Below are 16,590 nucleotides of genomic sequence, written 5' to 3' on the forward strand. Positions count from 1 at the left end.
CAACTTTGCCAATGAGAGTTGGGCAAGGCGGACTTGAGGTGTAAACCCACACAAGTTTGATCCCCGCTACCAACAATCTCTCATTTGGTGGGCAATCTAGAAAATGTCCTGCATAATTCCATACCAATGGACTGAGCTGGGACACTAGCCAATTTCGTAAGTCCTGTTGGGTTGAGGTCGTAGGTTTGCCTTGGCCCTGGTACTGTAGGGAAGCCTCCCTCTTACCTAAACTTTTTGTAACAAAAAAAAAAAAAATTAATGCAACTCTCCGCCGTGGAGGGTCTGCGTTAACATTTGATCGGAAAAAAAATTCCGCGTTAACATTTCTGTTTATAGTACAATATGTAAATTCTCTAACCTCCACCCAAACGCTAGCTCATCGTCATCTTCTTCTTCCTCCTCGTTTCTCTTTCTCAAACAAACTCACAGTTTCAGACAGTACCAGCACAGTGATCAGATTTGGTTCATATCGAAATTTACTCTTTCTTGGAGTGTTTTCGAATTTCTCTTCCCTTTACTGAAAAATTTACACAGTGGAAGGCCTTGTGAGAATGGACCTCCAATACTCGAAGTTCATTCCGGTGGGAATCAAATGGGGACACTACAACATCATTTCGTGCACATGCTATCATTCCGTGAGACAGTGGTTCCATCGCCAGTGTTATTCTTCAAGAGCTACTCGGCACATCGGGGGTAATTAATTATTCACTTATTTTCTGAATGATCTTCAGTCTCTCTCAGAGAAACAACTAATTACCGAAGCAGATTTTTCTTTGGTACGTGACTATCCATCTTCTATTTAGTTGCCTTTCTTTGTTGCAGGGCCGGCCTTGCTGCTGGGCAGCATTGGCGACCACACAGGGCACAACAAAGAGGGGGGCACCAGATTTTTAACTAAGTAAGGAACGTTAAAAAAAAAAATTGCAGATTTCTAGACGCAATTATTCCAGCATCTTTTCTTCTTTCTTTTTCCAATTGCACGCACGATGCCATTATTCCAACTTCTCTTACTCTCTCCCAAACCTTGAAATCAAGCAAATTCTCTTTAAATTGGTTTCAATGGTTGTTCAATCCTTCAATTTCTTCTCATCATTTATCATCACCACTCTTTCTCCTTTCTATGTTTATGTTCTTCTACGGTGTTCATACGAATTCTTCAGGTTTCCATCAATGTAGGCTGAGGTACAAATCAAAATACGTATTAGGTGTTTTTCAATTTTGATTTTGGGTTACTTGATTTCTGGGTTCTGTTAATTGCTAATTCATTTTCAATTTTCAATATTAGGTGCAATTGGAAGTTGGAGTTCCAAGTCGATCTCGAGCAGAAAAGGAAAAACAAGAAGGAGCAAAGTTGATTCCACGTTTTATTGTTCTATGCTCAAGTATTTACATTCAAAGTTTAGTAGACTGATGTTTGGCTTCTCTTTAGAGATCTCAATTATTAAATACTTTTTTTTTTCATTTTATTTTATTAATGTATATATATTTTTCATCCAGGGCCTTGAAAAACTTAGGACCGGCCCTGCTTTGTTGGAAACTAATAATATGGATTATGCATATATTACAGGTTTGGTGGTCTGGTCAGCCACAGCACTGTAAGCCGTGTGGTAGTGGGTCTCAACATAACATACCTCACCACAATCTGGAGGCACCCGCATTTTGGATCAGCTGCTATAGTGATAAACGTGCAAGATGGTGTATCAGCCGTCCTTGTGATTGTGCTTGCTCATATCTCAGATACATCCGTGGGTCATTTTAAGATGATTGTCTTCACAAATTAATATTGCATATTTTCTTGTAAGTATTAATCTTGTAGTCATATTGATCAAGTCATTAGTCTGTCCAAAAAGTGAAAGCTACTTGCATGCATGCATTTAATTACCATTTTACTTGCTATATATAAATAAAACTTCTTTGATGTTGCATCCTTAATTGAATACTTTGCTTTCAAGTCTTAATTAATTATCACATTCATGTTTTGCTTTGCAGGGACTAGTTCTATTGGCAGCGGTTTCTGCTGGGTTTATGAGTCGAATGCAATCCATAGCCAAACTCTCAAACCATCTTATCAAACCCACAAACCACGCCTTCTGTTGGTGCCTCAAAAGCTACAACTCATGGGCTGCAGCCATACGCAGCTCTTCTTCCCCACATAAAGCTCTGCATATCTATTCTCAAATGCACCGGCAGTCTGTACCTTTCGACAGCTTCTCCATTCTCTTTACTCTAAAATCATGTACCCAATTGCATCATAACCACGCAACCATTCAACACCTCCATTCCCATATCGTTAAACTCGGGTTTGATTCTCACGTATACGTGGCCACTGCCCTTCTCCACGCTTACGTTGTGGTCTCGTTTGTGGATGCATGTAAACTGTTCGACGAAATGCCTGAGAAGAGCACAGTCACCTGGAACACAATGATTTCTGGGTATTCGAGGACCGGGAATGTAGAGAGAGCAACACTGGTGTTTGAGGAAATGCCGGTGAGAGATGTTTCATCATGGTGTGCAATGATCGCAGCCTATGTGAACAATGGCAAACATGAGCTTGGGTTATCACTGTTTCGGGATATGGTAATGGCTGAAGAAGGTGTGAAACCTGACCAAGTGACTGCAGTAGTGGTTTTATCTGGCTGTGCTCACTTGGGCTCTGTTGGGTTGTTGGTGGGGAAGTCAGTTCATGGGTTTATGCTCAAGAATCGGTGGGAGATGAATGCGGAGCTCGGTACAGTTTTGATCAGCATGTATGCGAAATGTGGGTTTTTAAAGGGAGCAGAACAGGTTTTTGAGTTGATGCAAGAGAAGAATGTGATGGCTTGGACTGCATTGATTTGTGGATCAGCACAACATGGCTACAGCAAAGAAGCATTGTGTTTGTTTGAGACAATGCAAAAGGCCGGTGTAAGACCTAATGAACTGACTTTTACAGGAGTTCTTAGTGCTTGTGTGAACACGGGACTAGTTGATGAGGGTCGAAAATATTTCAATCTGATTGAAGAAAGTGGCTTGGAGCTTAGGATTCAGCATTATGGATGCATGGTCGATTTGTATGGCAAGGTGGGGCTGTTAGAGGAAGCGTATGATTTTATTAAGAACATGAAACTTGAACCCAATATTGCTGTCTGGGGAGCTTTTTTGTCGGCTTGTAAGGAGCATAAGCAGTTTGAGATGGCCGAAAGAGTAGTTGAGCTGGTCATGAAGATGGTGAAACCAGAAAATGATAGTGGGGTTTACTCTCTTATTGCCGATTTGTATGTTTTGGGTGGGAAGTGGGATGATGCTGAAAGAGTGAGGAGTCTGATGGCGAACCACAAGGTGAGGAAGATCAGGGGCTCTAGTTTTATTCAAGTGGATGGTAGAGAAAACCAATTTTATATGCCGCTCCCAACTTATAAAGCTTATCTGAATGATTTATCCTAGGCGAGAAATGATATTGAGGCACCTCAGTGGCAGCAGGCCGGTAGCTTTATCGAGATTAGAAGCATATTGTGCAAAGGCTCTAATTCTGCAAATTGCATAAGGCTGTTTACAAAAAGGAACAACACATCTATCAGAATTACAACCTTAGTTGCTTCAATTGTTATAAGGTTTCGTTTTAAGTAGTTTTACAGATTGTAAGGTGAAGACTAACAAGAAAGAGGTGGAAGAGGTATTGTCTTCTGACATGGATCACATCAAAGCTGTATCGAGTGCAAACCAATGGTTTCTCTCCTCAATGTATAATAGGATTCATCATAGTGGCCGTCCTGTTTCACCCTACCTTCTCCCATATCTCTACTACTATAAAGTCAGGCCCTCTTTTGGTGTCAAAGGCTTCACCAATTTTTGGAAGTCCCCCTATTACCATGGTGAAACAACAATTGACTCAGATGAAAATATCTACAAGAATTAGTATAGTAAAGTACAACAAAAAAAATAAAGAAAAAAGAATAAGGGGAAACGTTGGAGAAAATCAAACTGCAGTACGGGAGCCACGTTCAGAAGCGGTTCGGCTTCAACTGACGCAATCACATTCATTTCATACAAATAGCCAATAATGAAGACAGAAAGAGAAGTTGGCTGATCGAACAAGAAAACGAAGAGACCAGGTAAGGTTATGCAGATTAATTAAACTATTTTTTGATTTTCTTTTTCTAGGATTTGAGAAGAGGTTAATTATTAGTATTTTGAATGTTTGTTGGAGCGGGGTTTTAAATGAATTGCATGAAGAATGATTTCGTTTAGACCACGCAGATATATAATTGTTTCCATTGACACGAAAGATGCAGTGATTGTAGAAGTTTATCCAGTCTGCTATGCAAGTACGTTCAAATCTGTAAGTTTGTCATCATAGGTTCTTGCAAAAAAAAAAAAAAACCACGAAATTAAATCCTTTCTCCCATTCATTCCTCTACTTTTGTAGTTATTGTGTGTTTCCTTTGTCCATTTTAATATTTTCAGGATTTGGAACAAAGAATGCAAAATTGTTTGATATACTTTACTTCTACGAGTCTTGGAAAGATATTAGAAATTCAAACTGAAATCATACAATACCTACCTCTGATATGAATCCTGTAATCTGTAATATCATATTAATTTGTTTGGTGGATTTTAATAGATATTGGTTGTTATTCTCAGTCTTTTTATATTTTCAGAAATTATAAGTTCAAGCCTTGATGAGCATTTTTCTTTTTGTGTCATTCAGGAATTAGTACCATTCTTCATGGTGGTATGGGGGATAAGATGCATATGTGAATTATTCTATATGAGCACAAGAACGAATATATGCTGCTATATACTTGATTGGTAATGTACGGAGAACCCCTTAGATGAGGATGGCTGAAGCATTAGCAGATTCAAGGGTGAATTACTATCTGCCACAGAATAGGCCTTGAACATCAAGTCTGTGCATTTGAAGGTATCTTTTTTTATGTTTCTGTATATTGTTCACATAGAAGTAGAGTGAGTTAATTTTTTTGTTATTTTTCTTTTACTGGGTTTGTTCATAACGATAATACGACGACTAATGAGCTTTTTGTAAGAGATCATGTTTTTCTGTAGTTAGCTTCTTAATACATGTTTGGTGCTGCAGAATCATTTGGCTTTTAAAGTCCACAAGCTCTATGGAGTATGGAAAGATATAAGCTTATTCAAATGAACAGCAGAGGTGTTGTTACCCTTTCATCTTTTTTAATTGGTTCTTTGGGTATACTCTATCTTTCATTAATGCAAGTTCCTCCAAAAAGGTTTGAACTTAGTTTTACATCTCTTTTTCAAATGTATAGCGTTGGCTAATGTGTTGTTAGGATGTTATTAACTTTGTTTCAACAGATTTGAAATAGATGAATGCAGAGTGTAGGAAGTGGAGTGAGTGAGGAACAGGTCCAAACTCCAAATGAAAGTAAAGGGACTGGAGGGGGGAAGGGGACATTATACTGCAATGGAAGAGGGCTGAATGACATAAGAAGAAGAAGAAAAGAAGTACTTTTCTGGTGATATGTAAAGATAAGTAATGGCAGTCATCTTCATTATTGGAGCACGAGCTATATTATATTTGTTTGATTGTTGTTCTTTACTTTTTATTTTGGCTGTTTATGAGGCATATAAAAGAGAGCAATGAGGTTCAAACGGTTCCTTTTTATGGGGATGTTTGCCTTTCACAATTTCAGTAAAAAAAGGGGAAGAGATAGATCAGAGAACAAACACAAGACTTGTGCTATGGAGAGGCAATGAATCTCTTAATTTGGTTGAATGGTATTGTACTTACTGTTAGCTGGTGAGTTTTGTTTCTGTCACTAGTTCTGCAAATTTCAGTTTTTTTTTTTTGTTGTTGTTGTGTACGTGTGTGTCATCTTTATTTATCTCTACTATTGGTTCTGAGGTACTCAAAGGGTGAATTACTATCTGCCACAGAATAGGCCTTGAAGATCAAGTCTGTGCATTTGAAGGTATCTTAATTTTTTTTATGTTTCTGTATATTGTTCACATAGAAGTAGAGTGAGTTAATTTTTTTGTTCTTTTTCTTTTACTGGCTTTGTTCATAACGATAATATGATGACTAATCAGCTTTTTGTAAGAGATCATGTTTTTCTGTAGTTAGCTTCTTAATACATCTTTGTTGCTGCAGAATCATTTGGCTTTCAAAGTCCACAAGCTCTATGGAGTATGGAAAGATATAATTTGGTTTAATTACAAAGGCTGTTTATTACAATTGGAGATTTTGTAATGCATACTGCAACTTCAAAGTTTTGATTTGTTCTCTTTGATGTAGTTGACAATGGTTGATGATTAGTTTTCCCGACTTTATGGGAAATCAAGTTTCATGTGCCCATGTGAATTCGGTGCCTATAATAATGCCTTTTCTACTAAAGCATGATAAAAGTTTTTAAGTTCCAGGTTTTCTTAAATACTTTACTCTTACTACTATATTTTTTCTTAATTGTCTGTTTAGGTTATCTTTGTCACATTAGCTGCTAGCCTTTGCAGCCTTAATCTACTCAGAATCCGTGTGTATATTTGCTCATGTTTGGATTAGTTAAGGTTCTTATGGTTGCTGCTTATTTTCTCAGGTTCATGTGCTTCTTTCCATTTTGGATCTTTACTTGGGTTTCCAGAGCATGTTTTTCAGTTGTATTTGCACTTTGTTTTGTGCTCTTACTGTTTCAACTTTATGTTCATTGTAATTTTTCTTTCATAAGAGGTAAGGTTGATGTCCTCCTCTTCTATTATACTTTGTTTCCTTTATATATTAAAAAAGAAAATGGACGAATGGTTGCCGGGTATTGTTGGAGTGTGTGGATGCTTTTTATCCCTCTATACTTTCACCAAGGCGAGAATATCAATTAAGTCGATATTACTCGAGAGAAATATTAGTCACGGAACAATAATGAACAACAATACTAAACGCACGTGCGAGCGCGGCCCATGCGCGTGCAGGAAGGCTAGTTTTCATAATGGAAGGCAATCTAAATTTGTATCAATGGAATTATGGAAAGCTCCTTTTATTGAAAGCTGCCAATACGGTACTGCTCTCTTTGGTTCTTCAAAGTTGTTGGGCCTGATTGGGCTTTGAGTTGGTCACCAACAAGCCCATGTAAGGTCCTATTTTGGGTTTGGATAGCTTTTCTCCAAACTCCAGCACTATCTCTCTCAGATTACACTGGTGGTCGAAATGAGCTCGGTGGCATCTTGCATTGGCACTTGCAATCCCAGAAAGCTCAGAACACTCGGTACTCTACCATCGAAGGATTTCAATGCACCTGAAACGTCAAGAATAAAAATCTTATGCCAGGCCCAGAAAAGCTCACCTTCTTCTGGACAGGTTCTGCAGCTAAATAATGAGAAGCCAAGTTTATTAGGGAGAAGAGAAGCAATTGGTTTTGGCTTCTGCTTTGGCCTTGTTGATGTGCTCTTGCCAGGTCAACCCACTGAAGCAGCTGAAGTTGCTCCTTGTGAATTTACTGTAGCTCCTTCTGGACTTGCTTTCTGTGACAAAGTAGTAGGGAAGGGAGCTGAGGCTGTTAAGGGACAGATGATTAAGGTATTAAACAAGACCATTAATGATGTGTTGTTTCAAATGTAAAGCCTAGTATTTGATTCTTCAACAGGGTTACCTTGCTTATTTGTTGTTTCTGCTTAGAACAAGAAATTTTTAAGAAATCATAGTTCACGTGGCATTGAGTTCTGCAACCATTTCATGCGTGATAGTTTAATTTTGCAACACAAATGCACAGGCACACTACACTGGGAAATTGGAGAATGGCAAGGTGTTCGATAGTAGCTATAATCGTGGGAAGCCCCTTACATTCCGAATTGGTGCTGGTGAGGTATGAAACTATGAATGATGTTCTCATTAGTTGTAGCTACTGGTGTGCTTTGCCTCTGCCCAAAGTTAAACATAAAGAATCTTGTTGTTGTTTGAGCCAAGGACTTCCCCAAACCAGGTGGTGTTCTTCGTCTCAAGTATATTGATTTGGCAACTCATGAACATCAGTTAACTGGTTTAGGGTCTTTGTTTGTGATCATTGGCTGCAATTCTTGTCTAATAAAGCCTTGTGTATTTCTCTTCCTGAATGAAATTTCTGAACTTTTCTGGGTTTAAGATTTGAACATGAGAACTTATTTGCAGCACATCTACTAGTCACATTACTAATCACATCAGTATAGCAGCTAGCATTACTCTTTTAGCCTTCTAAGTTGGACTAAGTATTGTGCTTTGGACATCTCATAGGTAATCAAAGGGTGGGACCAAGGTATTCTTGGTGGCGATGGAATTCCTCCCATGCTTGCTGGTATAGTAAATCCATGAATGTAGTGTTTAACCTTAGATCCATATTCTTATAATGCACTACATAAAGTTCATTCTCTTTCAAATCTATTAGGGGGAAAGCGCACCTTGAAGATCCCTGCAGAACTTGCATATGGTGCACGGGGAGCTGGGTGTAGAGGAGGTAAAGTATTCATGTTCTTCATTCCTTGAACACTTCCCTTCTATTTCTTTTCGCTAGCTCCTTCAGTTTGTACTGTATAGCTCCTTTTACTGAGATGGTAAGCTTATGTTTCTCATTGGTTACCGCTGTATGGTGCAGGTTCATGTATTATTCCTCCATATTCCGTTCTTTTGTTTGATGTGGAATTCATTGGCAAGGTATGAGAAGTGGCCAAAGAGACAACCACACCAGCAGTGTCTCAATCGATCGATCACCTATTTTTCCCTTCCTTTTGCCTCTACCTTTTGCGAATGCTTTTCTTAATGGTGAAATGCAAAGTGTTTTGGCTGTCTTTGTTCCAGATGAGAAGCCTTGATTGAGTGTTTCTGCTTGTCTAGAAATTTTGCCCGCGCTTTGCCCCGGGATTTAGTGTTATCAATGAATTAGAAGCCTTGATTGAGCTAAAGAAGACCTTAGTATCCATTCAAATTGAAACTTAAAGCCAAATTATTTTAAGGTCTGTGTCCATGTTCTCTTCCCCTTAACTATTGCCCTAAAACACAATGAACAGTGAAAATTGGATCCGTCACTGCCTATTGCTTCTTACTCATATGAGTTAATTTTCCGGAAATGAGTTCTGATTTTGAAATTTCATAATTAGAAGGTAAATCCGGTTAGTAAATTCTATATATTCTTTGCAAGAGAATTTTGTTTCAGGGAAAGAAACTCGGAATCTGGTTGAACACAAAAGAAGGCCTCTCTTTCACCAAAATAACCACAATTAGATTCCTGATGTAACTTGCCAAAGTAAGGAAATAATTATAATTAATAAAGGAAAACAATAACCAAAACATGGGTCTACAAACTTGATTAGTTAGCGCCTCAAGTCTTAACAACAGTAACTCATAATTAAACTACCGACTATTTTAGTATTTTTCACCAAAATGAATTACATCATTATATCAAAAGTGGAGGTATCAAGTTAATAACAGAACACACTCCTAATGCTCCAACATGAAGATTACCATCCAGGTGGGCGGGGGGAGGGAACAAGATATAAAGAGCAGCAACAAATTAGTTCTTAAATCTGGTGCTCCGACTGATTCTCGGATTGATTCCAGATGTCTCCCCACCGTATGGACCAATAGGCTTCTTGACTTCCCGTACCTGTCCTTTCCGATTCTTCATTTTCTTCTCATGTTTCAACTGTTCAGAAAGAGAGACGGGTTAATAAAGAGCAATTTTAGCAACTTGCAACATCAAAGGTACAAGTATTTTGATCAAATTACCTTGTATTTCTTTCTTGGATTCTTGATCAGCTTCTTTCGAGCGCGAGTAAGTCCTCTGTTCTTCTCCATCTACAGTAAATTGGGACAACAGGAACATGGTCAGCCAAAGAAAAGAATCATAAAAGTTATAAAAATCAAAGATCATATGAGCAAAGTGAAAACTGGGTTGTATTTACCTGATAAGTAATATGACGTTTGCCATCCACAGTTTCAGGTAAAGATGGAACTGAGGAGGACCTGCAAAAGCATGATAACCGATAACTCAAAACCAATAAACACCCTAAGCATGCAACAATAACTCGACACTGTCGGACTTTTAATGCTGAACCCATATTAACAAGCAAAATATGACAGTCTGGATGAGTCAGATGGCCTAACAAAAATGCATTACTAATCCAGAGCCTATCAGAGAGTGAAGTAAACTAACAGTTGGCACATAATGCAAAAAGTAGCAATTAACCACAGTTCAATACAAACCTAGAATGGATGTCAGCTTTGGCAGCGAGTTTTGCAGCTCGGTTTTGTTTTGCTTGTTCGTAAAAGTCATCTTCTGAATCTCCAGCTTCACTATCCTCCATCTCAATGTCTCCATCATCTGAAATAGTGTCATTTTCTCCAGCATCATCCTCGGACCTGATTCCAGCTCCTGCCAGTACTCGGAGCTCATGTTTTCTCCGTCTTTCCCCAATATCATCTCTCTGAGGTAAGTCATCATCGCCTGAAACAATCTTCTCATAAAGAGAGAAGAAACATCAAAATATTATTTTAACAATCATATGTTGGCTAGTCTGAGCATAATGACCGACCACATCAGTTTTTTATTTTTTTTGGTTCTTTCAAAATAACCACATCAAGATTTTCCTGAGTCATGTGAATTCTGATTAATACGTTCACATGCAGGCATATAACTAGGAAACTAATGTTCAGATTGCATTCTACAAAACACCTGTATACCAAACATATAAAGTTGGGCCTTGTAAAGCAAAGATTTATTTTCTATAGGAATCTCTCATCCAAAACTAGGGCAAATAATTTCAATGAATTATATAAATTCCATTAAGGTGCATGTTCAAAGAAAGAGCACTTAAGAAAACTAGGTTTTGCCATTTACGAAACAGGTACTGAGGTTCATACCTTTGACTTATGTCGATTAGCAGCAACAAGTTGGGAAACTTTACTAGCACTCAATGAACTTGCATGACCCTGGTTAGCGCCTTCAGCATTTACAGGGTCATCATCAAAATCATCATACGATTCAAGCTTCCTGTTCAATTCGAAGTTGGTTGAATTAGTTGGCACAATGGAGGAATGAGTTAAATTACAATGTATAAGAGCAAAGTCATACCCATTTAATGGCTTCAGATGTTTCTGGGGTCTATCAGTTCTTGGAGTGATGGAATTGAAAACACCCTTCTGCTTCAATTTTTCCTCAAGGGCAGCTCTTACTTTCAACATTTTCATGCTCTGTGAACCAACTTCATCACTCTGCCACGTAGTAAGAGATCTACATCAGACAAATGGAAAACTTCCCCCCCAATGAAAGATAATAAAAGGTTTCAAAAGAAATGGAATGAGGATCTAACAATAGTTAACAGCATTGCCCAGTATGACTTACCTGACGTTTACGTTTTCCCACTTTTTCATCATCCTTCAGAGACTTCACCTTTTCCATCTGGACTGTGTTATGCCACTGCAATATTTATGTATGAATCATTCAGGTACAAAACCTGGAAAGTATATATTATATACTGCTGAAAGACAAGATGCAGTACCACAGCTGCTTCTTTTGGTTCAAGTGAGACAAGTTGGGATCTGCATCCTTTAGCAAAAGTATCCGATGGTTTTGCAGCATTCTCTTTAACCGATTTCACCACCGCTTCCATCCCATTATATTTGTTTATGATTTCCTCGAGATCAGATGGAAGATTCTCATCCAGTTGCTTCATCTATCAAGTGAAACACATTAGCCCCATCTTTAAACAACAAAAGCAGCACTATGAATGCTTGTAAGCAAAACGAAAAGAAAAACTGTACTTCTATAATAAAAAGGTAAAACTACCAATTATGGATAAGCAGAAGTTCAACCAAAGCGGGTCTGCCACCAACCAATTATAAACAATACCAAATTAATTTAAAAAAAAAAAAAAAAGTTCCATCAGAATTACAGATATCACAACTAACGAGCTTTGTGAATACTAAAACAGTTTTTTTTTTTTTTTTATAAGGTGAATATTAAAACAGTTACTACAGGTCTGCTATCATGATTTCAAAACAGCAGAAGAGATGACAAATCATGTAATGAATGGTTAAGAGCAGAGTTTCTTAGTCTCCAGAGAAGGGACACAATTATGCTCCATATATTCATCACATAGTCCAAATTCCATCTAAAAAAAAAAAAAAGTTGGGAGATGGGTGCAAGAGCACACTGCATTCCATGCAATATGTACAGAATCCTTCTGATAAGAAGCAAAAGGGATTGTTCCGGTCATCCATCATCCAATGATCTGAACTTTCAAAGTTTAGATTCCCAAAAAGAACACGTGTCTCACAAAATCGGAAAAAAATTGACCATTTCATTATAATCAGGATCAGATCATCAGATTGGGCCCACATACGACCCCATTTGCTTTAAAAAAAGAAAAAAGATTCTTGCTAAAACGGACTCTACAAACAAATAGGGAAGCATGCTGCTAATAAAGGCTTTATGCGTCCCAAGGAAAACCAAAGACCATGTCCAATAAATGGTTATTCAATAAGAATTAAAAATTAAAACACATGGATGGGGGGAAAGAGGAGGGGAGGGGGCTTAAAGGAATAAAGATAACCTTATCCAATAAACTCTTGATGTCTACAAGGCGAGCAAGTACAGGATGATCACGAACTTGTTGGCCTTCAGACTTGAGAAGAAGGTAGAACGTTATTGCTTGGGAATACGCCAGCAGAAGAAGCTGCTTCACCTCTAAATAGCGCATTCCTCCTTCCATCATGACCTCACCCCTTCTAACCTTCATAAAGCATGAAAAAAATCACAATTATTAACAGTGTCAGTGTCTACCAAATATAGCATCATGGTCTAACTAGAAAAAAAAAACAACCGTCAAACTTCAGAAATTTATAAAAAACCAGGACAACGCCAGCACAGAGAAGTAAGGCCTGCAGCAGGGGGGGGAATAGAAACAATACTACCATTTTTCTTTTATAATAGCCAAAAGAAAACAGTAAGACACCACCAGGGAGTAAAGCTAAAAATGAATAGGCTGTTCTATTTACATAGGTTCAAATTGCAGACATGAAACAACCAATCTTTAATAACTTATATTAACCCCAACAGGACATAGAAAGCAGATGTCATTATCCATAAAATTGACAATCTAAGAAACGTTCTTTCAGTATCAAAAGAAGATTGATCTGTCCATTTATACCCACAAGTCATCTCTGTCTATATACACAATCAGATAGATTATCCTAAGAACATTTCCTGATTACTCTTCCTAGCAAATGCTCCATGCGAAGATGAGAACAGAGGGAAGGCCAACAACAGTGACATTCCTACCAAAAGAAGCATGCAATAAAACCCAAAGTTATAAACAAAATGCTAATTAAATATGAACAATACCTTGATTAAAATTGGATCAACTCTGTTTTCAAGCTCTTCAAGTGCATCATTCAGCTCTGCCAGCAAACCAACCAGCTCTGGTGCAGTACTGTATGGCAAAAATGTTAATTATTCAGGCAGCACATGAGACAATGTAAAACTAAAATAAATGTCCATTTGTACTCAAGGACCCACTAAGGCAATCAATTGAGCTTAGTAAAGTAGCATATTTTGCAGGCATCAAATACAAGCACATATTCCTCATACACAGTGTATTAGCAAGTATGAAGCCTTCCCCTCAGTCTTATTCCAAATATCAACCTTTGTTATTATGTCACCCCCAATTTATTATCATTTTCCCCTCTTTTGACAACACAAAAACTATTCCTGAGGACCTCCTTGTCCCACACAATTCACATATACAATTCCCTGCCACACCACACAAATAACACCTAAAAGGCTAAAACTACCCAATGTCAAATGCTAAGATCTCTCTTCTCAATCCCCATAACCAAGGACTCCAACAACAAAGCCTAATATAGTGGAAACAAGGCTAATTCTAAATGCAGGCAACAATTTATCCAATGTGAGACATAAAGACTACTCTAAAAATACATGCTCAGAAAATTAGCCAGCTGAACAGATATAGCACTTGTATAAATTTATTAGGATGCATATATTATAGGAAGCACATATACTAGAATTATTACGGTAAAAAAAAAAAAAAAAGACCTTACTTGTTTAAAACAGATAATTGTTCCTCCTTTGACAAAGCATTCAAATCTTTCTTGACCTCCTCATAAGCTGTACCCATGTCATCTGCTACTTCTAGTATCACTCGAGACTTTTTTTCACTTTTTCCATGAACTGACATTTCCTATAGAAATAAAGGAATTTGTATGACATGCCATTTGAAAGAATCTGGACATGATAATTATTTTCTAAACATTTAATTGAGTTCACTGATCACTCCCAATCACAAGGTGAGCTTCAAGAGAATCCGACACCTAACAAAATAACATTTTCTGCAAACCTCACCTCAAAAGTCGATTCCCTATTACTCTCATCTTCACTATCATCCTCAAGCCCAAAGTCTTCTCGTGTTGATGACTTTGCCTTTTCTCTCCGAATCCTCTCCGCTTCTCTCGCTTCCTCTTCAGCAGAGTCATCGCCGCTTGATTTTTCCTTTATCAGTCAAAAGGGAGAAAAAAAAGACCCAAAATTAATAAATGTCCATACGTATACAATATCATAACAATAAATAAAATACTCAGGAGCAACACAACTGTTACACATACAAACATGAAAACAGTTAAAGAAAAGGAGGAGACATTAGTAAGTGCAGGTCATCACCTCAAAATCACGATTATCGCCACCATGATAACCAGGTCTCCTTCCACCCCATATCGGCTTTTCTTCCTCTTCTTCTTCTTCTTCTTCTTCATCAAGCATTTCATCCTCAACTCCGCCAAACTTCGCCCTCATAAACTTCTGCTGCCTAACAACTTCAGGCAATACATAAATAAGCAACACGAAGTTTGTAACTTCAAACCAGCTGTGCTCATATATAATTTGTAGGAGCAAAATGACATGCACGAGAAGTATATGCTGATCTTTTCACCTAATTTGGGTCGAATAATATTATTTTGAAAATTTCAGATGACAGAGGTTTATGCATAGAAAGAATCTAGACTGAAAGATTATAAGGTAACGTAACAAAGTTCGAGACTTCCACTAATACAGACCCTGTTTCACATAATTCATGATTCTTCCCTCTTGGTAACAAACAGAATTTTTAAAAACAAACTAAAGTAGAACCACCAAGGACAAATTGCCAGAATCTACAGCAACACAGCCGAGCTATATAATCGCGGTAATATTCAACAAAGGAATATGAAATTAAACAAAATAATTATAGCTTACTTTTTGCAGCCATTCCAGTATCGGGGATGTCATCGTCGTCTTCCTCTTCCTCTTCCTCGTCGTCATTAACATTCTGTAAACAGTAATAGCAATACTAGCTTGAGAAAAAATTAGACATACAAAACTAGCTTAGAGAAAGGAGTTGAAAATGAAGTTCATTGGAAATGCAAAACTGAACTCAAATTCATCACCAAAAAAAACAAATAAAGACTTGAATGAAAACCTGAAGATCGAAAACTGTTTGCTCGTCATCTTCATCGGAATCTGTAACGTCTTGATTAAGGTCGAGGGGAACAATATCTCTTTGTTTCATAACTGCAACAAAACAATAAGGCAAAACCCATCACTTCCTTTACACAACTATACCCAAAGAAATTGCCTCTTTGTAGCAGAAAAGGAATGAATTAAGAAAGTCACATACAGGCATCGACTTCATCATCCATGTCGTCTTCAACGGCATGGAGCTTTGTCTTAGTAGGGTTTTCATGGCCTTTTCTCTGACTAGTACTCTTTCCTCTCTTACCCATCTTTTGCTTACTCGATTTCTGCTTGCCTCCTCTCTCTCTCTCTCTCTCTCTCTCTCTCTATCTCCGCTTATGGTTGCTTCGTGAACCTGTCCTCCCAGGGTTCAGGGTTTTGGGAAGAGAGGCTTGACGGCTTCATAAGACCGTAGGGCTGGGCCGACCGGGTTAGGCCCGACCCAAATGCAAGCTTATAACTCTGAAATAATCGAAAATTCTCAAGTGCTGTGAGTATCAATACTCAGCTGAGTCAGCAAATATTTTGACCATTAGATTCATCTTAAGGCTCAATTACCTGATGACCTGCTTTTTTGTTTTTGTTTTTTTTTTTTTCACGGGGGTAAAATTAAAGCACTCCCCTCTCTACATCCCCCTCTACTACACTTCTAAAGTAAGAACCCATTACCGATGGGTTCCAGAAGGAGAGGGAACAAAATATATATCAGTAAAAGTTTAAACAGTTAAACTACTCTTATTACCTTTGGATTCAAGAAAAAAAAACTGCTCTTTGTTACGCCCAAGCGCCGTGCCGACCCCAAAGCTTTCATGGAGACAATGGCTTCTTTTTGGGGACTCAATAACTGCCTGTCTGTCCAGGCAAATGAGGACCGCTTTATTTTTTAATTATCCACAACGGAGGATCAGCTGAAGATCGTTGAGGGAGGCCCGTGGGTTTTCGGTAAGTGGGTTCTTGCTATGGCCGAGGTTGATGGTTTGCGTGATGTGGCTGTGGTTCCAATCCATTCTGTTCCAGTTTTGGTCGAGATTATGGGGCTACCCCTAGCTCTATCCATCGAAGGGGCGGTGGCGCACATTAGAGCCACTCTAGGTGAGATCGTGCATTCGGACAA

At 38.1% G+C, this 16,590-nt stretch overlaps 3 protein-coding genes across 9 annotated transcripts; 2 read left to right on the forward strand and 1 right to left on the reverse strand.

The window, feature by feature from the left end:
• The first annotated feature begins 1,571 nt into the window (after positions 1-1,571).
• On the forward strand, positions 1,572-6,371 carry LOC133741897 (pentatricopeptide repeat-containing protein At5g66520-like). 6 transcript variants are annotated; one of them, XM_062169609.1, is made up of 6 exons: positions 1,572-1,797; positions 1,990-4,091; positions 4,688-4,900; positions 5,075-5,758; positions 5,864-5,930; positions 6,110-6,371. In XM_062169609.1, the coding sequence occupies exon 2, from the start codon at positions 2,026-2,028 to the stop codon at positions 3,421-3,423; it is 1,398 nt and encodes a 465-aa protein (XP_062025593.1). In that variant the 5' UTR covers positions 1,572-1,797; positions 1,990-2,025; the 3' UTR covers positions 3,424-4,091; positions 4,688-4,900; positions 5,075-5,758; positions 5,864-5,930; positions 6,110-6,371. The 6 variants fall into 6 exon arrangements, with proteins under 6 accessions (XP_062025593.1, XP_062025594.1, XP_062025596.1 ...); XM_062169610.1 differs by having other exon boundaries at positions 5,874-5,930; XM_062169612.1 differs by having other exon boundaries at positions 5,896-5,930.
• Positions 6,372-7,111: 740 nt separating this feature from the next.
• Positions 7,112-8,927, forward strand: LOC133745311 (peptidyl-prolyl cis-trans isomerase FKBP13, chloroplastic-like). Its single transcript, XM_062173371.1, has 5 exons — positions 7,112-7,522; positions 7,716-7,808; positions 8,213-8,273; positions 8,364-8,432; positions 8,571-8,927. The coding sequence occupies exons 1-5, from the start codon at positions 7,154-7,156 to the stop codon at positions 8,633-8,635; spliced, it is 657 nt and encodes a 218-aa protein (XP_062029355.1). The 5' UTR covers positions 7,112-7,153; the 3' UTR covers positions 8,636-8,927.
• A 279-nt stretch (positions 8,928-9,206) lies between these two features.
• On the reverse strand, positions 9,207-15,858 carry LOC133706673 (protein THALLO). 2 transcript variants are annotated; one of them, XM_062132219.1, is made up of 16 exons: positions 15,640-15,858; positions 15,442-15,533; positions 15,219-15,291; positions 14,649-14,800; positions 14,334-14,480; positions 14,033-14,172; positions 13,317-13,404; positions 12,526-12,705; positions 11,473-11,646; positions 11,316-11,390; positions 11,046-11,185; positions 10,835-10,964; positions 10,178-10,428; positions 9,877-9,937; positions 9,701-9,769; positions 9,207-9,617 (listed from the first exon to the last, which is right to left on the reverse strand). In XM_062132219.1, the coding sequence occupies exons 1-16, from the start codon at positions 15,743-15,745 to the stop codon at positions 9,486-9,488; spliced, it is 2,010 nt and encodes a 669-aa protein (XP_061988203.1). In that variant the 5' UTR covers positions 15,746-15,858; the 3' UTR covers positions 9,207-9,485. The 2 variants fall into 2 exon arrangements, with proteins under 2 accessions (XP_061988203.1, XP_061988204.1); XM_062132220.1 differs by having other exon boundaries at positions 9,877-9,932; positions 10,176-10,428.
• Positions 15,859-16,590: the final 732 nt, after the last annotated feature.

This window comes from Rosa rugosa, chromosome 4 (genome assembly GCF_958449725.1).
Source record: "Rosa rugosa chromosome 4, drRosRugo1.1, whole genome shotgun sequence".
NCBI classification, from domain to species: Eukaryota; Viridiplantae; Streptophyta; class Magnoliopsida; order Rosales; family Rosaceae; genus Rosa; species Rosa rugosa.